The 25616-nt window shown below is 46.1% G+C and overlaps 1 protein-coding gene across 1 annotated transcript in view; it reads left to right on the top strand.

Annotated features, from left to right (window-relative positions):
- Positions 1-696: 696 nt before the first annotated feature.
- The window catches only part of LOC140735825 (STE20-like serine/threonine-protein kinase), an 82196-nt gene continuing 57276 nt past the window's right edge, over positions 697-25616 (top strand). The window contains exon 1 of the mRNA XM_073061339.1: positions 697-1241. Coding sequence (XP_072917440.1) covers positions 1089-1241 — 153 coding nt within the window. The 5' untranslated portion in view covers positions 697-1088. The remainder of the gene's footprint in view (positions 1242-25616) is intronic.

Here is a 25616-nt window from a genome sequence, read left to right on the forward strand (position 1 = left end):
CACACAATGGCCTCTCCGCTTCCCTCTCCCTTCTCTTTATCCGCTCAAATAAAACTCTCACTCAGCTAACGATGTTATTATACCATCAGTAACACACGCACAAAACGCTGGAGGAACTCAGCAGGTCAGGAGTCGACGTTTCTGACCAAGACCTTTCACTGTTTAGCCATAGATGCTGACTGATCTGCTGAGTTCCTCCAGCATTTTGTGCCCGTGTGGTCCTCTGAAGTTCCAGCACCGGGAGAATCTCCCGTGTTTACGACCTGTGCCGTTCATTTTCTTGCCCTCTCTTTAAGGACATTGACAACTTTATCGCAGTTATGACAATTATGTCAAAGCATCTCTCTTTTTTTAGCTTTTAGAATTTGGGCTGTTTGGGGCTCGCTCCTAAGGTCCGATGCCACCCAACCCGAGCCCCTGCGCGCAAAAATACCGCTTTAAATTCGAACATTAAGACTCGGCGGCCCATTTCATGTCCGAAACGATACAAACCCTTTCACCAATATACTAACCGCAGCACCCGCGGGGCTGTAATTGCGACACAACTCTCCTAAGGGGGAGGGGGGGAGGGAGAGAGAAGACTCTCAGACCCGTTGTTATCGTTAAATTATATCTGGTGGGTTATCGCCAGCTTGCCTTGAGTGTAAGAGAGTTGGAATTGGGGGCCACGGAAATGCATTGGGACGGGGGCGGAGGGGAGCAGTCCCTCGGATGAACATCGCTAATTACTCTAGATGTTAATATGAGTTAATCTCTTCCGGCCGCAGTCTGCAGTTGCAGAAAATACGAGCGTGCAAGCCACGCAGCTAAGACCTAGAGATGACATTTCGCTGTTAACGCCGGCTGGAAATCGGTTTAGGGTTTATTGTTTTGTTTGTTTGATGGCGTTTTCTCCGAGCATGTCTGGTTGCAGCTAGACTTGCTGAAGTTAGAGAGACCCTTGGCCAGCACAGTGTAAAGTTTCGCTCAATGGGGTTGGTGCGCCCGCCTGTGATGTATCTCTCAAACGGCCTTAGTTGTTATTAAAATCTTTCTCCTCGCTTTCATCCTTCGCTCGGAGTGATCTGGGCTCTGGCCCGCGGGACCAAATGTCTTTCTTCAGCTTCATGAAGCGCTTCAAGTTGGGTCCGGAGAAGAAGAAGACGAGGCAGTACGAGCGTGTGAAGAGGGACGTGGACCCCGAGGCTGTGTGGAAGATCGTCGGGGAGCTGGGAGATGGAGCCTTCGGCAAAGTGTTCAAGGTAAGCGGGCGGAAGGAGGCCACGGTCTCGCTTCGTGTTCGTGCTGCCCAAACCACATCCTCAGCGCCACTGCACGGTTGTCAGTGAGCTGTGAAAAAAGTCCCAGTACTTTTCGGGTGAAACAATGGATCTGAACAAGACAGATGTGTGCCTGGGTGTCAGGGAAACATCGGGGACTTGTTTATCAATTAACTATCAACATGGCCCGGGCAAATACAGACAGTAGTCACAGCGGGAGTTCTTTAGTCTATTTCTCTATTCAGTCGGTCCAGACACAGTTTTGTGTCTCTGTTGATGTCCTCCTTTCTCCGACGAGAGTTGTGGGAGGCTCTCGCTGTCTCCCTCTGTAGTGTCCACTCCCCTCTGCGGCTTTGATCAACAGCCAAGGGAAATAAAAACATAGTCCTCTACTCTTCAATGAAGATAACTTCTCATTGGTTCCTCTACATTGGTGAGAACCTTTGTAGGTTGAGGGACTGCTTCACAAACACCCCCACAACATCCACTGCAAACGGGACTTCCCAGTGACTAAACATTTTAATTTCCGTTCCCGTTCCATTCCAATGTGTTGGTCCATGGCCTCCTCTTGTGCCAAGATGAGGCCACCCTCAGGGTGGAGGAGCAACGCCCTATATTCCGTCTGGGCCACCTCCAAGTTGATGGCATGAATATCAATTTCTCCACCTGGTGAACAAATTCCCCCCCCCCCCACCAATTCATCTATTCTCAACTCTTACCTTTCACTTCTTCTCACCCTGTCTATCCCCTCTGCCTGGGTCCCCTCCTCCTTCCCCTTCTCCTATTGGCCACTCTCCACTCCTATCAGATTCTCTCCTCTCCAGCCCTTTACCTTTCCCACCCACCTGTCTTCAATCACCTTCTAGCTATCCTCCTTCCCCTCCCCTCTCCCTTTTCAGGGGCATCTCCCCCCTTCCTTCTCAGTCTTGAAGAAGGGTCTCAGCTTGAACGTCAACCGTTTGTTCCTTTCCGTAGATGCTGCCTGACCTGCTGAGTTCCTCCAGCATTTTGTGTGTGTTTCCAGCATCTGCAGAACCTCTTGTGTTTGTGATTGATTCTCATCTTCAATGAGCACACATCATTTTTCAGCAAACCCTCCGCATCCCATAATCACTGTAGTCCATCAATGGCAGGGGTTCCATGGACCCCTGGTTGGGAGTCCCTGATCTATGCCACTCGACTTTGAGGTAAACTTGCCCCCCCCCCCCTTAGCTAAGGAGAACGTGTTTACACAGACAGTGGTAGGTTCCTGGAATGTGCTGCTGGGTGTGAAGGTGGACGTAGGTAACAGAATCAGATTTGTTTCTTTTAATCACTGACATATCAGAGTTCAGATTCATCACATGCACAGAACAGTGTAGAAGTTTTAGGTGCATACATAGCTAGGGTGTTTCAGAATTTTGCACAGGACTGTACTTGTCAAAGTGGAGCAGAGAGCAACTTTGTAAATCTGGGCGATGGGAATGGCGAGGGTGGAACTCCACAGGAGGGGAGTGGGACAAAAAGCAGAACGAATGCTAAGGGTGCAGACACACCCAGCCCTGAGACACCAGGTAGGGTTATTTGATTCCAAGCCATTGGTTTATTGATCATTACAGAATGTCTCTCTGGTGCTTCCCTCCTCCCTTCTTTCCCCAACCATGATTTCCCCTCTCCCTGCCCCTTTCCCACGCTCAGTCCACAATAGAGACCCGAGATAGAATCAGGTTTATCATCACTCACATATGTCATATGAGGGATGATAGGGGTATGGAGGGCTATGGTCCCAGAGCAGGTCAATGGGAGTAGGTCGTTTAAATGGTTTGGCACAGACTTGATGGGCTGAAGGGCCTGATTTTTTGATGTGCTGTACTTTTCTATGATTCTATGATTTTTTTTGTGGCAACAGTACAATGCAATACATATTGCAACACAGAATACAACACTGTGATTTTGTGGCCATTACAGAGACTTGGATGTCTCAGGGGCAGGAATGGCTGCTGAGGGTGCCAGGCTTTAGGTGTTTCAAAAAGGACAGAGAGGGAGGCAAAAGAGGTGGGGTCGTGGCACTGCTGATCAGAGATAGTGTCACGGCTGCAGAAAAGGAGGAAGTCACGGAGGATTGTCTACTGAGTCATTGTGGGTGGAAGTCAGAACCAGGGAGGGGACAATACTGGGTGTTTTTCTAGACCCCCCCCCCCCCCAAGAGTAACAGAGACATCGAGGAGCAGATAGGGAGACAGATTCTAGAATGGTACAATAATAATAGGGTTGTTGTGTTGGGTGATTTTAACTTTCCTAATATTGACTGGTACCTCCTTAGAGCAAGGGGTTTAGATGGGGTGGAGTTTGTTAGGTGTATTCAGGAAGGTTGGTTGGTGACCACTAGTCTAAGTCAGTTAGATCATTTTTTCTCAACCTGCTGTTTGATCTAAACACCATCTGAACTTCTTGGCCATGTCTGCATGCTTTTATGCATTGAGTTGCTGCCACATGATTGGATAATTAGATATTTGCATTGTTGAAATACATTGAGTGTATATCATAATGCATTATGTTTGGTTTGGCTAGTGATTAGGGAGCTTGATAGATAATGCTTACATATTTAAAGACTATGGTTTTAATGTTCAGTAGTTTGTTTTATATTAAGTGATGTTCAGTGCATTGTGTATGGTTGGCTCTATGTGCCATTCCGGTACGAGGATACAACATTATTGACAGCATGGCTGACAAGTGTGATGGATGTGTCCTTGTGTTTGGTGGAATGAATAACTGGAAGCCTGTTGCAGAGAAACTCAAATCGTCTTAGCATCAGGGTTTATTGCTGTACTCCTGAAGTTCAGTTTTGGTTGTCTGATGAAGCACTTAATTTGTCAACAAGTAGAAATTTGAGAAGGCCTATTAGATCTATCTGTTTTACCCTAATCTCCTTGCCACTGTGTCCTTTTGTGCAAAAGAAATCTCCCTAGTGATCTTTTTACTTTGTTGTGACTCATTAAAGCAAGACATTTCTATTTAAGCTCATATCTTATTATTTTTAGTAATTGAATCTGTTAGTATAGTGATCAATTCATGTTGGTTGTACTGCCTTTTGGATTGACATGACCTCTGACTGCATCTTCAACTCTCCTTGATATTTTTGAGCATTAAAAACTCAGTCTGCTATTTTAATTGATGAATGAATGTCATTTACTAGTGTTACGAATGATGAACAACTCTGATGGGCAGAAGGGTACAGAATCGCCAATGCCCCCCCCCCCTTTTTGGAGAATCGCAAATCGCTACTATTCCGATGCTGTTATCAAGGGAGATGAGAGAGACACAGGAAAGCTGCCAAGACAGTTGTTATTGATAAACAGCCCATGTCAGTTAATGAGAGAGAGACAACTCAGAGATACACAACGTGGAATGTCTCCTCCTAACAAAAGCGGAACAGAACCACTGATTACTGCTCTTGTCTCTTGGAGAAGGATTGTTTATTGAGTACTGTTCTATTCATTGAAACCCCTCAGGGGGCAACCAGAGTGGGCTGGTTGATGGGTTGCATCCACATAGAAGATTGGTGGGTAAAATCAAAGCTCAGGGCATCGGGGGGAAGACATTGACATGGATAGAAAACTGGTTGGCAGATAGAAAGCAAAGGGTAGCGGTGAATGGGTGTTTCTCGGAATGGCAGGTGGTGACTAGTGGGGTGCCACAGGGCTTGGTTTTGGGACCACAGCTGTTTACCATTTATGTTAACGACTTGGATGAAGGCATAGAAAATAACATCAGCAAATTTGCTGATGATACTAAGCTGGGTGGCAGTGTGACATGTGATGAGGATGTTAGGAGAATTCAGGGTGACTTGGATAGGCTGGGTGAGTGGGCAGATACTTGGCAGATGGCGTTTAATGTGAATAAGTGTGAGGTTATCCACTTTGGGAGTAAGAACAGGAAGGCAGATTATTATCTGAACGGTATAGAGTTGGGTAAGGGAGTAATACAAAGAGATCTCGGAGTCCTTGTTCATCAGTCACTGAAGGTGAATGAGCAAGTGCAGCAGGCAGTGAAGAAGGCTAATGGAATGTTGGCCTTTATTACAAAGGGAATTGAGTACAAGAGCAAGGAAATCCTCTTGCATTTGTACAGAGCCCTGGTGAGACTACACCTGGAGTATTGTGTACAGTTTTGGTCTCCAGGGTTAAGGAAGGACATCCTGGCTGTAGAGGAAGTGCAGCGTAGATTCACGAGGTTAATTCCTGGGATGTCTGGACTGTCTTACGCAGAGAGGTTAGAGAGACTGGGCTTGTACACGCTGGAATTAAGGAGATTGAGAGGGGATCTGATTGAAACATATAAGATTATTAAGGGATTGGACAAGATAGAGGCAGGAAATATGTTCCAGATGCTGGGAGAGTCCAGTACCAGAGGGCATGGTTTGAGAATAAGGGGTAGGTCATTTAGGACAGAGTTAAGGAAAAACTTCTTCTCCCAGAGAGTTGTGGGGGTCTGGAATGCACTGCCTCGGAAGGTAGTGGAGGCCAATTCTCTGGATGCTTTCAAGAAGGAGCTAGATAGGTATCTTATGGATAGGGGAATCAAGGGATATGGGGACAAGGCAGGAACCGGGTATTGATAGGAATTGATCAGCCATAATCTCAAAATGGCAGTGCAGGCTCGAAGGGCCGAATGGTCTACTTCTGCACCTATTGTCTATTGTCTATTGTTTCTTGACACAATATGTAGATATGCCAACTAGAGGAGAGGCTGTACTTGATCTGGTATTGGGAAATGAACCTGGTCAGGTGTCAGATCTCTCAGTAGGAGAGCTTTTTGGAGGTAGTGATCACAACTCTATCTCCTTTACCATAGCGCTGGAGAGGAATGGGAGCAGACAATTTGGGAAAACATTTAACTGGGTTAGGGGGAAATATGATGCTGTTGGGCAGGAACTTGGGAACATAAATTGGGAACAGATGTTCTCAGGGAAATGCACAGTAGAAATATTACAAATGTTCAGGGAACATTTGCATGGAGTTCTGCATAGGTATGTTCAATTGAGGCAGGGAAAGGATGGTAGGGATAAAGAACCATGGTGTACAAAGGATGTAAAAAAAATCTAGTTAAGAAGAAAAGAAAAGCTTATGAAAAGTTCAAGAAACTAGGTACTGTTAGAGCTCTAGAAAATTACAAGGCTGCTAGGAAGGATCTCTAAAATGAAATTAGGAGAGCTAGAAGGGGCCATGAGAAGGTCTTGGTGAGCAGGATTAAGGAAATCCCCAAGGCATTCTACAAGTATGTGAAGAGCAAGAGGATGAGCTGTGTGAGAATAGGACCAATCAGGAGAAGAGTGGAAACACGTGCATGGAGCCGGAGGAGGTAGCGAAGGTACTCAATGAATACTTTGCTTCAGTATTCACCAGTGAAAAGGACCTTGGCAGTTGTGGGGATGACTTACAGTGGATTAAAATACTTGCGTGTATAGACATTAAGAAAGAGGATGTGCTGGATCTTTTGAAAGGTATTAAGTTAGATAAGTCGCTGGAACCAGACAAGATGTACCCCAGGCTACTGTGGGAAGCGATAGAGGAGATTCCTGAGCCTCTGGCGATGATCTTTGTATCATCAGTAGGGACGGGAGAAGTACCAGAGGATTGGAAGCTTGTAAACGTTGTTCCCTTGTTCAAGAAAGGGAGTAGAGATAGCCCAGGAAATTATTGACAAGTGAGTCTTACTTCTGTGGTGGGGAAGTTGTTGGAGAAGATCCTGAGAGGCAGGATTTATGATCAGTTGGAGAGACATAATCTGATTAGGGATAGTCAGCATGGCTTTGTCAAGGGCAGGTTGTGCCTTATGTACCTGATTGAATTCTTTGAGGATGTAAACAAACACATTGATGAAGGTAGAGCAGTGGATGTAGTTTATATGGATTTCAGTAAGGCATTTGATAAGATACCCCATGCAAGGCTTATTGAGAAAGTAAGGAGGCATGGGATCCAAGGAGACATTGCTTTGTGAATCCAGAATTGGCTTGCCACAGAGTCATTGGGTGGTTGTAGATGGGTCATATTCTGCATGGAGGTCAGTGACCAGTGGTGTTCCACAGGGATCTGTTCTGGAACTCCTCTTCTTTGTGATTTTTATAGATGACCTGGATGAGGAAGTAGGACAATGGATTAGTAAGTTTGCTGATGACAAGACACAAAAGTTGGGGGTGTTGTGGATAGTGTGGAGGGCTGTCAGAGGTTACAGCACAACATCAATAGGATGCAAACTGGACTGAGAAGTGGCAGATGGGGTTCAACCCAGATAAGTGTGAGGTGGCTCATTTTGGTAGGTCCAATTTGAAGACAGGATATAATATTAATAGTAAGACCCCTGGCAGTGTGGAGAATCAGCGAGATCTTGAGGTCCATGTCCATAGGACATTCAAAGCTGCTGTGCAGGTTGACAGTGTTTTTAAGAAGGCGTATGGTGTCTTGGCCTTCATCAACCATAGGATTGAGTTCAAGAGCCGTGAGGTAATGTTACAGCTATATAAGACCTTAGTTAGACCCCACCTTAAGTACTGTGTTCAGTTCTGGTCACCTCACTACAAGAAGGATGTGGAAACTATTGGGGAGCATGCCTTATGAGAATAGGTTGAGTGAACTCGGCCTTTTCTCCTTGGAGCAACAGAGGATGAGAGGTAACCTGATAGAGGTGTACAAGATAATGAGAGGCATTGATTGTGTGGATAGTCAGAGGCTTTTTCCCAGGGCTGAAATGGCTAACGCAAGGGAACATAGTTTTAAGGTGCTTTTTAGGGGAATTTAAGAGGTAAGTTTTTACACAGAGATCGGTGGGTGTGTAGAATGTACTGCCAGCGACAGTGGTGGAGGCTGATACAATGGGGTATTTTAAGAGACTCTTAGATAGGTACATGGAGTTTAGATAAATAGAGGGCTATGCAGTAGGGAAATTCTAGGCAGCTTCTAGAGTAGGTTTCTGGAGTAGGGACGTGAGAAACTGAGTTACAGAGAAAGGTTGAATAGATTAGGACTTTATTCCCTGGAGTGTAGAAGAATGAGGGGAGATTTGATAGAGGTGTATAAAATTATGATGGGTATAGATAGAGTGAATACAAGCAGGCTTTTTCCACTGAGGTTAGGGGAGAAAAAAAGCAGAGGACATGGGTTAAGGGTGAAGGCGGAAAAGTTTAAAGGGAACATTGGGGGGGGGGCTTCTTCACACAGAGAGTGGTGGGAGTGTGGCATGAGCTGCCAGATGAAGTGGTAAATGAGGGCTCACCTTTAACATTTAAGAAAATCTTGGACAGGTACATGGATGAGAGGTGTATGGAGGGATATGGTCCAGGTGCAGGTCAGTGGGACTAGGCAGAAAAATGGTTCAACACAGCTAAGAAGGGCCAAAAGGCCTGTATCTGTGTTGTAATGTTCTATGGTTTCATGGTCAGCACAACACTGTGGGCCGAAGGGCCTGTAATGTGCTGTAGATTTCTATGTTCTCTGTAGCAACCAACAATATGACATCCTTTTAAAGCAGAGTGTTGAACCTATGGAATTCATTGCCAGAAACGGCTATAGAGGCCAACTCATTGGGTATATTTAAAGTAGAGGTTGATAGGTTCTTGATTAGTCAGGGTGTCAAAGGTTATGAGGAGAAGGCAGCAAAGGGGTTGACCGGGATAATAAATCAGCCAGGATGAAACGGCAGAGGAAACTCAATGGGCTGAATAGCCTGATTCTGCTCCAATGTCTTATGAATTTGCAGTGAAAAAACAGTCAGGAAATCTGTGGGCCTAGCAGCATCTGTGGAGGAAAATGGAAAGTTGATAATTCAAGTTAAGAGCTGTCAATGGAGTGAATACATGTACCTACACGTTCAGATTCAGATTCATTAATTTATCATATGCACAGTGAAACACAGAGTGAAATGCGTCGTTTACTTTAACAACCCGAGGATGTGCTGGGGGCAGCCCACAAATGTTGCCTTGTATTCTGGCACCAACGTAGCCTGCAAACACGTCCAGCAGATCAACACCAATTCAGCTCAATTCAAGTTTAATTGTCATTCAGCCATACATAAACACCCATGAATACAGCCCAACAAAACAGCGTTACTCCGGGGCCAAGGTGCAGAAAACAGTGCCAACAATCACACACAGCCCGTACAAGATAGTAAACACATACAGGTGTCAGTGAGATACAGCCACACAATAAAAAAGTCCAGACTCAAGCCACCAATGCAGAAACTGCAGTCAACCACAATAGAGCTTGTCTTCTGCTGAGCGAACGCAGGAGGAAGTACCGACTTCAACTAGAACGCTGTGACACAGCACCCCCGGTGGAGGGCACTGGCTCTGATGCCTCTCCACAGCGCCCCCAGTGGAGCACACTGGCTCTGACGACTTCTCTACAGTGGCCCCAGTGGAGGGCACTGGCTCTGAAGTCTCTCCACAGTGCCCCCGGTGGAGCACACCGGCTCTGACACATTTCCACAGCGCCCCCGGTGGAGTGCTGCAGCTCTGACACCTCTCTGCAGCACCCCCGGTGGAGCACACTGGCTCTGACGTCTCTCCACAGCGCCCCCGGAGGAGCACACTGGCTCTGAAGCCTCTCCACAGCACCTCCGGTGGAGCACACTGGCTCTGACACCTCTCCACAGCGCCCCCGGTGGAGCATACTGGCTCTGACACCTCTCCACAGCGCCCCCGGTGGAGCACACTGGCTCTGACACCTCTCTACAGCGCCCCCGGTGGAGCACACTGGCTCTGACACCTCTCCACAGCGCCCCCGGAGGAGCACACTGGCTCTGACACCTCTCCACAGCACCTCCAGAGGAGCACACTGGCTCTGAAGCCTCTCCACAGCGCCCCCGGTGGAGCACACTGGCTCTGACACCTCTCCACAGCACCCCCGGAGGAGCACACTGGCTCTGAAGCCTCTCCACAGCGCCCCCGGTGGAGCACACTGGCTCTGACACCTCTCCACAGCACCCCCGGAGGAGCACACTGGCTCTGACACCTCTCCACAGCGCCCCCGGAGGAGCACACTGGCTCTGAAGCCTCTCCACAGCGCCCCCGGTGGAGCACACTGACTCTGACACCTCTCCACAGCGCCCCCGGTGGAGCACACTGGCTCTGACACCTCTCCACAGCGCCCCCGGTGGAGCACACTGGCTCTGACACCTCTCCACAGCGCCCCCGGTGGAGCATACTGGCTCTGAAGCCTCTCCACAGCGCCTCTGGTGGAGCATACTGGCTCTGAAGCCTCTCCACAGCGGCCCCGGTGGAGCACACTGGCTCTGACACCTCTCCACAGCGCCCCCGGAGGAGCACACTGGCTCTGACACCTCTCCACAGCGCCCCCGGAGGAGCACACTGGCTCTGACACCTCTCCACAGCACCCCTGGAGGAGCACACTGGCTCTGACACCTCTCCACAGCACCCCTGGTGGAGCACACTGGCTCTGACACCTCTCCACAGCGCCCCCGGAGGAGCACACTGGCTCTGACACCTCTCCACAGCGCCCCCGGTGGAGCACACTGGCTCTGACACCTCTCCACAGAGCCCCCGGAGGAGCACACTGGCTCTGACACCTCTCCACAGCACCTCCAGAGGAGCACACTGGCTCTGAAGCCTCTCCACAGCGCCCCCGGTGGAGCACACTGGCTCTGACACCTCTCCACAGCGCCCCCGGAGGAGCACACTGGCTCTGACACCTCTCCACAGCACCTCCGGAGGAGCACACTGGCTCTGACACCTCTCCACAGCGCCCCCGGTGGAGCACACTGGCTCTGACACCTCTCCACAGCGCCCCCGGAGGAGCACACTGGCTCTGACACCTCTCCACAGCACCTCCGGAGGAGCACACTGGCTCTGACACCTCTCCACAGCGCCCCCGGAGGAGCACACTGGCTCTGACACCTCTCCACAGCACCTCCGGAGGAGCACACTGGCTCTGACACCTCTCCACAGCGCCCCCGGTGGAGCACACTGGCTCTGAAGCCTTCCCCTGGCAGCTGTAAACAGGCGACGCCACGGCTTGAGGCCTAATCCTCGCACATACAAAGCAGCAAGCACATGTAGGGCGTTCGTAAAATACAACCGTGCCAAAAATATAGCCAGCATCAACAATAACACAGCAGCTTTAATAGCTCAAGGAAAGGAAGTGTAGCAAAACTTGCCTGTCATCTCACAGAGTACTGAAACACATTGCGACAACCTGTCTGGTTTCAAAAGGAAATGAGGTCGACCTTACAGTGCTCATGAAACAAAGGCGAGACTGCCTCACTTTCCATTCAACCGGTTCCCAATAAGGAGCTAACTTCAGTTCACCCTCCTCCACTCGTCGTCACTCAGTCAGGGGAGGTTCTACAGTGTGTTGAGGGTGGGCTGGAGATACAAGAGAAGTAAATGGCAGAGGATTAAGGAAGAATTGAGGGGGGGTTTATCTTTCAAAATGGGGGTGGGTTTTCTGAAATTGGCTGGCTGAAAGGGAAGTGGAGGCAGAAACACTCTCCACTCTTAAACTTTCTTGGATAAGCATTTGAAGTTGCTCACCGACAGGGGTGGAAACGTGGGACAGAACGTGTACATAGGATACAGAACATAGAACACTAGAGCACAGTACAGGCTCTTTGGTGTACAATGTTGTGCCAACCTCTTAATTTACTCTAAGATCAATCTAACCCTTCCCTCCCACATGGTCCTCTATTTTCCTTTCATCCATGTGCCTACCTAAGAGTTTCTTAAAAGCCCCCAAAGTGTCTGTCTCTACCACCACCCCTGATAGGGTGTTCTATTCACTTGCCACTCTCTCTGTTAAAAACTTACCTCTGACATACCCTCTATTCTCCAATCACCTTAAAATCATGCTCCCCCGTACTACCCTGGGGGAAGAAAGTCCCTGGCTGTCCATGTGATCTATGCCTCTTATGCCTCTGTCAGGACACTTCTCATCCTCCATCACTCCAAAGAGAAAAGCCCAAGCTCGCTCACTCTATCCTCATGAGACACGCTCCCTAATCCAGGCAGCATCCTGGTAAATTTCCTCTGTACCCTCTTTATAGCTGACTAGGGGCATTTAAGAGACTCTTAAGCAGGCACATGGATGGTAGGAAAATGGAGGGTATGTATGAGGGTAGGGTTAGATAGATTTTAGAGTAGGTTAAAAGGTTGGAACAAGGTCTCGGCAAGAGGGGCCAGTACTGTGCTGTAGCATCCTATGTTTGAAGAATGTAGGTGGAATAATTGGCAATTTTGACACCAAATTTGGTGGTATAGAGTACAGTGAAGAAAGTTCTCAGATTTAGATCAACTGAAAGGAGATAAGGGAACGGTTGATGGAATTTAACTCAGATAAGAGTGAAGAGATGCATTTTGTGACAAAAACCAGAACTCAGATAAAAGTGAAGAGCTGCATTCTGTGAAGAAAAACCAGGGCAGGGCAGTCATAGTGACAGCAGGGCCACAGAGCGACCATGAAGTAGAAGTACATCATTTCCTGAAAGTCACAATACAGGTGGACGAGTTGGTGAGGAAGGTGTCACTGAGTACTGAGGCTGAGATGGCATGTTGCAATTGTAGAGAACAATGGTTAGGCTTCACTGGGACTATTCTGGGTAACTCTGGTCACTGCTCTGTAGAAAAGGCATTATTAAACTAAAGATGGTGCAGAAACAATTCACAAGGACGCTGCTTGGTATGGAGGGGTTGAGTTTACATTATACAGCACAGAAACAGGCCCTTTAGACAACACTTTCATGCCAATAAAATTGCCTAACCGGGCTAGTCCTATTCTCCTTCTTTGACCCATATTCCTCTGAACTGTTACTGACTCTGTAGCTGTACAAATGACTTATAAATATAACTGTACTCACCTCTATCGCTTCCCCAATTGTCATTACAAACGTATATGCTAGACATAATATGGGACAGTTGTGGAACCCTTAGAGAGGGTGCATAGGAGATTTACCAGGATGCTGTCTGGATGAGAGAGCATGTCTTATGAGGAAAGGATGAGTGAACTGGAGTTTTTCTCTTTGGAGTGAAGGAGAATGGGAGGAGACTTAACAGAGGTGTACAAGATGATAAGAGGCACAGATAGAGTGGCTAGACAGGGTGTTAATGGCTAAAACAAGGGGATTACAGGAAAATATATGGGGGATATCAATAGTAAGAAAGTCTGCAGACACTGGAGGAACTCAGCAGGCCGGGCAGCATCTATGGAAAAGAGTAAACAGTCAATGTTCCGGGCCAAGACCCTTCATCAGTACCGGAAAAACAGATGAGAAGTCAGAGCAAGAAAGTGGGACGTTGACTGGTGAAAGAGATAAAGGACTGGAGAAGAGGAAATCTGATAGGAGAGAGTAGAAGGGGATAGAAAGAGAAGGGGGAGGAGCACCAGAGGGAGGCGATGGGCAGGTAAGGAGATAAGGTGAGAGGGAAATGGGACTGGGGAAATGGTGAAAGGAGGAGCAATTACCAGAAATTTGAGAAGTTGCTGTTCATGCCATCAGGTTGGAGGCTACCCAGACGGAATATGAGGTGTTGCTCCTCCAACCTGAGTGTGGCCTCATCGTAGCAGTAGAGGAAGCCTTGGACTGACATGCCAGAATAAGAATGGGAAGTGGAATGAAAATGGGTGGCCACTGGGAAATCCCACTTTTTCTATTGGTCAGACTGTAGGTGCTCAGTGAAGAGGTCTCTCAGTCTACATCGGGTCTCACTGATACACAGGAGACCACAGCGTGAGCACAGGATACAGTAGGTGACCGCAACAGGCTCACAGGTGAAATGTTGCCTCACCTGGAAGGGTTATTTGGGGCCCTGAATGGTGGTAAGGGAGAGAAGGTATAGAGGCAGGTGTGACACTTGTTCGAGGAGGGAGTTCAGTTGAGAGGGATGAATGGATTCTGGATTCACATTTGACCGATCGCTGCAGAAAGCAGAAAGTGCGGTGGGGGGGAGATGTGCTTGGTGGTGGAACCCCGTTTGAGATGGTGGAAGTTACAGAGAATTATGTGCTGTCAATAGCAAGTTTTTTACACAGCGAGTGGTGGGTGCACGGAACACCCTATCAGAGAAGGTGGTAGAGGCAATTACATTAAGGGTATTTAAGAAACTCTTAGACAGGCAGATAGATGATAGAAAAATGGAGGACTATGTAGGAGGGAAGGGTTAGATTGGTTTAGAGTAGGTTAAAGGGTCAGCACAACATCGTGGGCTGAAGGGCCTGTACTGTGCTATAATGTTCAAAGTTCTATATATTATGCAAAAAAGTTGCCCCTACTTTCTCTATCAAGTTTTGGACTTCCTTGCCCTGGGCTAAAGACTTTGACTATTCACCATATCTCTGTTTTTCATAATTTTATAAATCTGTACAAGGTCCTCCCTCAGCATCCTACACTTTAGGTGGGGGCAAAGATCCTCTTCAATCATCTGTGTACCCTCTCTAATTTAATGATATCCGTCCTGCAGTCATCATCATGATATGCTGTGTTGTATGATGTGGGCAATTATGGCCTTTAATCTGAGAAGTTCCAATGAGCTCTTCGGAACTCTTGCCTGTCCATCCCGTGATGTAAATTATGGATGTCATGCATTGTCAACCACGACCTTTCCTTCCAATGATTTTTTTCCCGTCACTGCAAGATGTTCGAGCTTCTCTTTCCCCGGTACATGTCCCAGAAAATCCAGCTGCCGTTTCCTGATTGATGATATCAGCTCTCTTCTTATTCCAGGTTTTCACAACACTCTGCCTTTCTAAGATATTTTCATTATTCTTCTCAAAAAACACATTTTTGCAACTCCAAGTCCTCCCTCAATTTGCTTTGATGTTGTGTAACACTCATTTCCATATGTTAGTGTGGAATGAACGTGGCACCGCAACACCCTGAGTTTCGTACCCATCGAAATTGGGTTGTTCTTTAGTATCTTGCCCAAAAGCTCGAACGTGCATTTAGCAATCCCAATCGTCCTTTGAATTTCAACCTATATAGAGTAGGGCATCTATAAATGAAAAAGTTATAAATTGGCCGGGTGTGTTGGTCCAGATTAAGGTAAGCTGGAAGGTGACATGACAGGTAATTAAAATTATGAGAAACAAGCATTGGTAGATTCTGTTACCTCGGGTAGAGGTGTCTAAATCTAGAAGGCTTAATGTGAGAGGAAGGATTTGATAAGTACCTACAGTCGGGTACCACCAGTATAGATGTCTAAATCTAGAAGGCTTAATGTGAGAAGGAGGAGGTAAAATTTTTGCACTCAACACACATAAAATGCTGGAGGAACTCAGCAGGCCAGGCAGCATCTATGGGGAAAAAAAGCTGAGGAGTAGATTTCAAAGGTGGGGGTAGGGGAGAGAGAGAAACGCCAGGCGATAGGTGAAATTTGGAGGGGGAGGGATGAAGCAAAGAGCTAGGAAATTGATTGGTGAAAGGGGCAGGGGCCATGGAAGAAAAAAGGAAGGAGCGATGGGGAGGCAAGAAGATAACATGAGAGGGGGACAAGGGGATGGGAAGTGGTGAAGGGGGGCATTACTGGAAGTTTGAGGAATCGATGTTCATGCCATCAGGTTGGAGGCTACCCAAACGGAATATAAAGTGTTGTTCCTCCAAACGGCATGTGGCCTTATCACGACAGTGATAAGGATGGACATATTGGAATGGGAATGGGATGTGGAATTAAGATGGGTGGCCACTGGGAGATCCTGCTTGTTCTGGTGGATGGAGCGTAAATCCCCGGCGAAGCGGTCTCCCAGTCTACGTTGTGTCTCACCGATATTCAAGAGGCCACACCAGGAGCACCGAACACAGTAGATGACCCCAACGGACTCACAGGTGAAGTGTCGCCTCACCTGGAAGGACTGTTCGGGGCTCTGAATGGTAATGAGGGAGGAGGTATAGGGGCAGGTGTAGTACTTGTTCCGCTTGCAGGGATAAGCGCCAGGAGGGAGACCAGTGGGGAGGGATGAATGGACAAGGGAGTTGTGTAGGGAGCGAGCCCTGCAGAAAGCAGAAAATTGCGGGGGGGGGGGAGGGGGGGGGAAGATGTGTTTGGTGGTGAGATCCCGTTGGAGGTGACAAAAGTTTCGGAGAGTTGGAGACGCGGAGGCTGGTGGGGTGGTAGGTGAGGACAAGAGGAACCCTATCCCTGGTAGGATGGCGGGAGGATGGGGTAAAATTTTTACACTACTTATTTATTCTATCTATCCTATAAAAAGTATTCACTTCCCTTGGAAGTTTTCATGTTTTATTGTTTTATAGCACTGAACACAGTGGATTTAATTTGGCTTTTTTGACTGATCAACAGAAAAAGACTCTTTTGAGTCGAACTGAAAACAAATCTCTACAAAGTGATCTGAATTAATTACAAATATAAAACACAAGATAATTGATTGAATAAATATTCACCCCCTTTAATATGACACACCAAATCATCACTGGTGCAGCCAATTAGTTTCAGAAGTCACAGAATTAGTTAAATAGAGATCACCATGTGTGCAGTCAAGTGTTTCAATTTATTGTATTAAAAATACACCTGTATCTGGAAGGTCCAACTGCTGGTGAGACAGTATCCTGGCAAAAACTACACCATGAGGACAAAATAATACTCCAAGCAACTCTGCAAAAAGGTTGTTGTAAAGCACAAGTCAGGAGATGGATACAAGAACATTTCCAAGTCACTGAATATCCCTTGGAGGACAGTTAAGTCAGTCAGCAAGAAATGGAAAGAATATGGCACAGCTGTAAATCTGCCTGGAGCAGGCCGTTCTCAGAAACTGAGTGACCGTGCAAGAAGGGGACTAGTGAGGGAGGTCACCAAGAGACCCATGACAACTCTGGAGGAGTTAGAAGCTTCAGTGGCTGAGATGGGAGAGACTCACATACAACAACTGTTGCCCGGGTGCTTCACCAGTCACAGCTTCATGGGAGAGTGGCAAAGGGAAAGCCACTGTTGAAAAAATCTCGCACGAAATCTTGCTAGAGTTTGCAGAAGGCATGTGGGAGATTCTGAAGTCAGCTGGACAAAGGTTCTATGGTCTGATGAAACCAAAATTGAGCTTTTTTTTAGCCATCAGACTAAACACTGCACATCATCAAAAACACACCATCTCTACCGTGAAGCATGGTGGTGGCTGCATCACGCTGTGGGGATGCTTCACTGCAGCAGGCACTGGAAGGCTTGTGAAGGTAGAGGGTAAAATTAATTTAACAAATACAGGGATATCCTGGAGGAAAACCTGACGCAGTCTGTAAGAGAACTGCAACTTGGGAGAAGATTTGTTTTCTAGCAAGGCAATGACCCCAAGCATAAAGCCAAAGCTACACAGGAATGGCTTTAAAACAACAAAGTTAATGTCCCAGAGTGGACTTGAAAAGGGCTGTTCACTCACAATCCCCATGCAATCTGACAGAGCTTGAGCAGTTTTGTAAAGAATGGGGAAAAATTGCAATTTTCAGATGTTGCACAGCTGATAGAAACCTATTCACACAGACTCAAGGCTGTCATTGCTGCCAAAGGTGCATCTACTAAATACTGACTTGAAAGCGGTGAATACTTACGCAATCAATTGTTTTGTGTTTAATCGTTGTAAAAAATTTAGATCAATTTGTAGAAATTTGTTTTCACTTTGACAAAAAAGTGCCTCTTCTGTTGATCAGTGTCAAAAAAGCCCAAAAAAACACTGTGATTCAATGTTGTAAAACAATAAAACATGAAAGAGTCTGGGGGGGTGGGGCAGGTGAATACTTTTTATAGGCTCTGTATCAATCTCTTATTGAAATTGTCACGTACCCCGTGACAGGTCAAAGAAACCAGCAGAAAGCAGAAATCCTCTGGAAGACACCGACTGTGACCACAACAAAGGGGATCGTTCTTCTGTGGTGGAATCATTAACCCAGGCGAGGGTTGGACACACGAATAACTCCCCACCAGTCACACCCTTTTCACACTGCGAGAGCCACTGATCGATCCTCCAAAACCCACCTTTTCCGTGGGCACAACAAAGCTCATTCAGTGTCCAAAACCATATGTCTGTAGGTTCATCAATGGACCTTCTATCTATCTCACCGCGCTGAACACTAGCTGTCCATCAGGCAGCTCCTCCCGTCTCTCTGAAAGAGTACAGAAGCTGACAGTGTCCTTGCAAAGTGTAAACATGCTTGCAGAGAAACCATAACACCATCTCCGAGCAGTCTTCGCCCCGCTCTCTCTCAAAGGTGTCTGGTGTTGAACAACAACTCCCTCTCTCTTTTCAAAAACACAGTTCATAGGGGTAATTCAGGACCCCGTCACATAATATATAGTATATTTTATGGATGGAGATATGTCCCTACCAAAGGAGGTGTTAGGCCAGTTTCCTGGTCACTTTTGCAGGTGCAAAGTGTAGCACCTATTTACCCTCTCCCCCCACCCATCCCCGATCAGGGTCAGGTGAAGCCATGGGAGCAGGTGGTGGATGGTTGTATGAGCAGCCGGTGCAGATCACAAGTCCTGGTTATGTGACCACTGACGCCAGGCAGACAATCTCTGAAGAGTGTTGATAATGGCTGGGGTCACCCGACTTGTAAAGACACTGCCCAGGAGAAGCCAATGGCAAACCACTTCTACTGAAAAATATGTCAAGAACAATCACGGTCATGGAAAGACCATGACCGCCCATGTCATACGATACGCCACACAATGATGATGATGAATTATTTTAAATATACTTAAGTATTTCTTATTTGAATTTATAGTATGTTTTAGGTATTGCTCCATATTGCTGCCACAAAATAATAAACTTCATGACAAATGTCAGTGATATTCAGTCTGATTGTGGGAATGTGAGGAGCAGATATTTCGCAAAAAGGGTAGTTGGTATTGGGAATGAACTACCAGAGGAGATTGTGGAAACAAGAACTTCATCAGCATTAAGAAACATCTGGACGAGTAGTGAGCACTGAGTCTGGTGCTGTAGGTCAGAGGGAAGGAGGGGAAGAGGAGTGCAGTAGTGATGGGGAATTCATCACTGGGGAAACAGATAGGAGGTTCTGTGGACGTGATAAAGACAGCTGGATGGTATTTTGCCTTCCAAGTACCAGGGTTGGGGATGTCTTGGAACTGGGTCCACAGCATTCTGAAGGGGAAGGGTGAGCAGCCAGAAGTTGTGGTACATATTGGTACCAATGACATACAGGAAGTAGAAAAAGGGAGGAGGTCTTGAAGAGAGGATTATAGGGAGTTAAGCAGAAAACTGGAAAGCAGAGCCTCCAGGGTAGTCATCTCTGGATTGCTGCCTATGCCATGAGCCAGTGAGGATAAGATTTTTCAGATGAATGTGTGGCTGTGAACTGGTGCAGGGGGCAGGGTTTCAGATTTCCAGATCATTGGGACTTCTTCTGGGAAAAGTGTGACCTGTACAAAAAGGACAGGCTACACCTGAACTCGAGAAGGACCAATACCCTTGTGGGCAGGTCTCCTTATGGAGAGGGTTTAAATTAATTTGGAAGGGGGATGGGAACCAGAATGATAGAGCAGTTGTATACAAGTAGATGCAGTGTATAGTGAGACTGTGAGGAACGACAGGCAGATGACACGGCAAAATTGTAGTCAGTGCAGTTAGTTGAAATGTAACATGGGGGCAAAATCAAAGGTGATGAATACAGGACTGAAGATATTATATTTGAATACACACAGTAGACAGAATAAAGTAAATGATCTTCTAGCACAATTAGCGACTGCCAAGTACAATGTTGTGGGCATCACTGAGTTGAGGCTGAAAGGAGATCATAGTTGGGAGCTTTACGTTCAAGGACACACATTGTATTGAAAGGACAGGCAGCTAGGGTTGGGGTGGTAAAAAGTGATATCAGATCCTTAGAAAGAGTGACGTAGGATTAGAAGATGCAGAATCCTCGTGGGTAGAGTTAAGAAACTGCAAGGGTAAAAAGACTTTGAAGAGATTTGTATACAGGCCTCCAGACAGTAGTCAGGATGTGGGCTACAAATTACAATGAGAGAAAGAAAAGACATGTTAAAAGGCCAATGTTACGATTATCATGGGGATTTCAATATGCAGGTAATTTTTTAGAGCAGCTTGTGACTGAGCCCGGTAGGACAAGGGTAATTCTGGATTGGGAGTTGTGTAATGAACAAAATTTGATTAGGAAACTTAAGAGAAATGAACCCCTAGGAGCCAGAGATCATAATATGATAGAATTCATGCTGCGGTTTGAGAGGAAGAGGCTGAAGTTGATTGTATCAGTATTGCAGTGGAGTAAAGGGAATTACAGAGGCATGAGAGACAAGCTGGCTAAAGTTGATACTTGCTTGGATTTTCAGAAGGCCTTTGCCAAGTTACTGCACATGAGGCTGTAAAACAAGATAAGAACCCGTGATATTACAAGAAAGATGCAAGCAGAGATAGAAGATTGGCTAACTGGCAGGCGGCAAAGAGTGGGAATAAAGGGGCCTTTTCTGGTTGGCTGTGGGCGTGCCCTCCCGGGTTTCCTCCCACAGTCCAAAGACCTACCCATTGGTAGGTTAATTTGTCATTGTAAATTGTCCCGTGATTGACTAGGATTGAATCAGGGAATTGCTGGGCGTATGCTTTGAAGTGCTGGAAGGGCCTATTACGTACTATATCTCAATTTAAAAAACTATTTCCCTTTGTCAGGCACTTTTTTGTCTTTTTTTTTCAGGAGCGTTGGACCTCAGTACATCTGTTTACCAAATATTTTGTCATTGCTTTTTAAGCTCTGGCTAGAGTGGCTTATTCTTGACAACTAGATCTTGCAGGTTGTAGACAGAGATGAGGAGGAACTTCTTTAGTCAAAGGGTGGTGAATCTGTGGAATTCATTCCACACACAGCTGTGGAGGCAAGTGCAGGTTGAAAGGTTCTTGATTAGTCAGAGCGTTAAAGATCATGAGGAGAAAGCAAGAGAATGGGGTTCAGAGCCACCTCAGTTGATATACATCCTTATGGATAGGCTGAATCCCAAATTTGTCAGGCAGAATACACTGTGTGTAAGTCCAGTTTATGCAGGGGGATTTATTCCAAGTGCTGGCTCGAAAGAAGCAGCCAGGAAATGCTTTAGCTGTGATGATTAAACAACGATCTGCTTCACATTCAGTCAGCTGTTTCTCAGAAAGAACAAAACCACCGCCACTTCCGAGTTTCAGCGGGACTGTTCAGCCCACTGCCCGCCTTGGCGGCACAGCTTGTGGGGGTTTCATCCTGTGCTTCGGACTCCAAATCTGAGTAACACAAATCTGATGTGGAAGAACTGACGGGACAAATGGCCCCCATGATCTTTCCATTCTCCATTCTAGCTCCCCTCTTACCGTCTCTCCTGCTCACTTCCCCCTGGGGCCCCTCCTCCTCCTCCTCCCCCCATGGTCCACTCTCCTCTCCTGTTGCATTCCTCCTCCTTCAGTCCTTTACCTTTCCTACCTATTGTTGGGTGCTTAATATTTCAATAATACTTGAGCAATCTTGTGTGTGTGTATAATTATACATAGTATGTTGATTAAGCATTCTTATTCATTTCATTGTGGGTTATATCTATAAATACGTTCGTTGCAAATGTTATCACAGTACCACATGATTTGCGTGTGTCTTGCTTAAAGTAATCTGAAAATCAGACCCACATTTCGGACTCCCATCTTCCTTTGAATTTGTTTTAATGTTTTGAATTCACAAAACTTAACACCTATCACCTCCCTGCTTTTCACTTCAACCCCCTCCCCCACACCCACCTTCCCCCTCGCCTGGTCTCACCTATCACCTGCCAGCTTGTACTCCCCCCCCCCCCCACCTTGTTGTACGTGCTGGTGGAAAAGGGAGTGAGAGGTTCCTGAAGGAGATAGTCCCGTCAGAATGATGGAAACTGAAGGGAGGTTATTTCTAGTATGGGGAATTTCAGAGGGTGAACCCGTGAGAGATGGAGAGGTCAGTGGAGGGAAGGCAGATGGAGGTAGAAGGAGACTGGACAAGGAGAGAGCATCACGGCAGGAGGACCATAAGACAGTAAGGCAAGGTGCAGAATAAGGCAATTCGGTCAATCGAGTTTTCTCCACCGTTCAATCATAATTGATTTTTAAAAATTTATTTGTTTGTTTGTTTATTTATTCCGAGTTACAGCGCAGAACAGGCCTTTCCAGCGTATCAAGTTGCACTGCCCAGCAACCCCTCTATGTAACCCTACCTAGCCTAATCATAGGACAATTTACAATGACCAATTAACCAACTAACTGGTACGTCCTTGGGAGGAGACCAGAGCACATTTATGGGGAGGAACGTACAAACTCCTCACCGACAGCGCTAGAATTGAACTCCGAAACGTGCTGAGCTGTAATAATATTGCGCTAACCACTACGGTACAGGGGCACACACTTGACCCCATTCTCCTGACTTCTGCCCCTAAACTTTGACACCCTTACTAATCAAAAACCTGTGAGCTTCCACTTCAAATATACAGAATGGCTTGGCCTCCAGAGCTGTCTGTAATCAGACATGGTGCCCTCAGCCAAGTTGTTGGCGTGGACTAGGAAAAGCTGGCACCCAAGCACGAATCTTGATGATACACCTCTACTTCACTGGCTGCCAATCTGACAATGATCTGTTTATTCCCACAATTTCCCGGTTGCTTCTTTCGAGCCAGCACTTGGAATAAATCCCCCTGCATAAACTGTACCCACACACAGTCTACTCCGCCTGACAAATTTGGGATTCAGCTTTTCCATATGGGCGGATTTCAACTGAGTGACTAAATAACTGTAGACACCATTTGCATGTTATTGTGAGACCAATGCACAACAAAGTCCATGTATGAATCTCTGGTGAAGACCATAATATATAGGAACAGAATTAGGCCATTCAACCCATCGAGTTTTCTCTACCATTCCATCAGTCCAATTTATTTTTCCTCTTAAGCCCTGTTCTCCTGCCTTATCCCTGTAACCTTTAATGCCCTAACTAATCAAGAATCTATCAACTTCTGCTTTAAATACACTCAATAACAGCCTCCACAGCCTTCTGTGGCAATGAATTCCACAGATTCATCACCCTCTGGCTGAAGAAATTCCTCCTTTTCTCTTCTCTACAACCCACGGGAACCAGTTGTCGAGACTAAGCCTCTCTAGCCAGAGTGTGATTTGATAACCAAAAGATTGAAAAGCAATGACAAAACTTTTAGTAAACTTGTTAAAAGGATCAACACTCCTGAAGGAAACACTAAAAGGCAAAAAAATAGGTGCCTGGAAAACGGAAATAAGAATTGAATATACCGGAAACACTGAACTCATTGAAAATACTGAAGGATTTTAAAGACTGTGGAACACAAATGAAGCACTGTATACATTTTCCCGATAGTAATATCTAAAAATTCCCAGAAGGTCAATTTCTATTTTGAATTTGTGGTAAAGAAGGCAAGTGAAATGTTGGCATTTATTTCAAGGGGAATAGAATATAAAAGCAAGGAGATAATGCTGAGGTTTTATAAGACACTTGTCAGGCTGCACTTCGAGTATTGTCAACAGTTTTGGACCCCATATCTCAGAAAGGATGTGTGGTCGTTCGGAGAGAGTCCAGGAGAAGTTCACGAGGATGATTCTGGGAATGAAGGGGTTAACTTATTGGCAGCGATTGGCAGCTTTGGGCCTGTACTCACTGGAATTTTGGAGAATGATGGGGGATCTCAGTGAAACCTGCCAAATGTTGAAAGGACTCGATAGGGTGGATGTGGATAGGTTTCCTGTGGTGGGAGAATCCAGAACTAGAGGGCACAGTCTCAAAAGTGAGGCGACCTTTTAGAACAGAGGTAAGGAGGAGTTTTTTTTTAGCCAGAGGGTAGTGAATCTGTGGAATGCTCTGCCACAACATGCGGTGGAATATATTTAAGTCAGAAGATCATTTCCTGATCGTCCAGGGGGTCAAAGGGTATAGCGAGAAGGCAGGTGTATGGGGTTGAGTAAAATCAGGGATCAGCCATGTTGGAATGGCTGAATGGCTTATGGTTATGTCTTATGGTCTAAGTGGTGGCACTGCACAATAGCATTAAACAATTGAGCCTACACACCAATATTTCTGTAAATCTTCAGAAAGTCACAGTACTAAACACCACGAGAATAGTCCAGAAGTTCCTAGCAATTGAGAAATGAGTGAGCTTGGCTCTGCCCGTACCTCAGGTTTTATCTGCTTGAGCTGAGGAAAAATAAAAATACAACAATAATAACTAGTAGTAGTATTAGTACTTATCTTGTATTCACACATCTTGTCTTCTTTTACACATTGATTGTTTGTCAGTCTTTTTGTGTGGTTTTTCATTGGTTCTATTGTATTTCTTTGTTCTACTGTAAATGCCTGCAAGAAAATGAATCCCTGGGTGGTATATGGGGACGTGTGTGAATGTTGGTAATAAACTTACTTTGAACTTTTGCGGGAAAAGAAACTTGGGACTTAAAGCGAAAGAATGGTACCAAATCAGGAATGGAAAACATACATTCTGCTATTTCAGATGCATTCATGTTTTGCATGTATACCACAATGTGTTGTCAACCCACACCAATTTGGATGTGCTGGGGGCAACCCGCAAGTGTTACCACACATTCCCACTTGTGGGCTACCCATTGTCCACTCTGGAGTGTGTTGGCTGTTAACACGAACGACGTAGTTGACTCTCGGTTTCGAGGTAAATAAATCTGAATCTTGAATCCACAAACTGTTCATGAACTGTCGCCACTGGTGTAAGTACATCCTTTGTAAGCACATCAATATGTTGGGCCCAGGATGGACCTTCATGAATATCCAGACTAAATATTGTAACTGAGTGAACGGGAATCTCCAGCAGGTAACATCTCCCTTTGACCATGGTTGCAAAGACCTTGATTATAAGGCCGACTCAGTCCCTGCTTCCGAATCAGTCCCTTGACACAAAACATGACTTGATTCCGCATTGATCTTGTGTGTTGAGAGGGGCTGATGAGGGACCCCTGGCATTTATGGGTGAGTCTAATTTGCCAGACAAGTGGGTAGAATGCGTGGTAACTCACCCCTTCCTTCTGCTGCTAATGAAGGGCAGCTTTGTGTTCCCAATGTTACGTTTAGTAATTTCAAAACATTAAACTAAAAGGAAGACACGGGAGTCCGGGAATGCGGGTCTAACTTCGCGTTTACTTTAAGCGAGGCGCGCACCTATCGCGTGGTAGCGTGGTGATGTATGTAATTTACCTATTTATACACATAACCCGTAATGAATTGTTTAAACAAACAGGAATGCTTACTCAAACAATATATACAAGATTATTCAAATATTACTGAAATATTAAATATACATCCTGCTTAGCTGTAAACTCCAACTCAATAGAGAATGCATCTCCACTATATACACAGTGTACTATATAATAC

The sequence above is a fragment of the Hemitrygon akajei genome, chromosome 1 (genome assembly GCF_048418815.1).
Source record: "Hemitrygon akajei chromosome 1, sHemAka1.3, whole genome shotgun sequence".
Lineage (NCBI taxonomy): Eukaryota > Metazoa > Chordata > Chondrichthyes > Myliobatiformes > Dasyatidae > Hemitrygon > Hemitrygon akajei.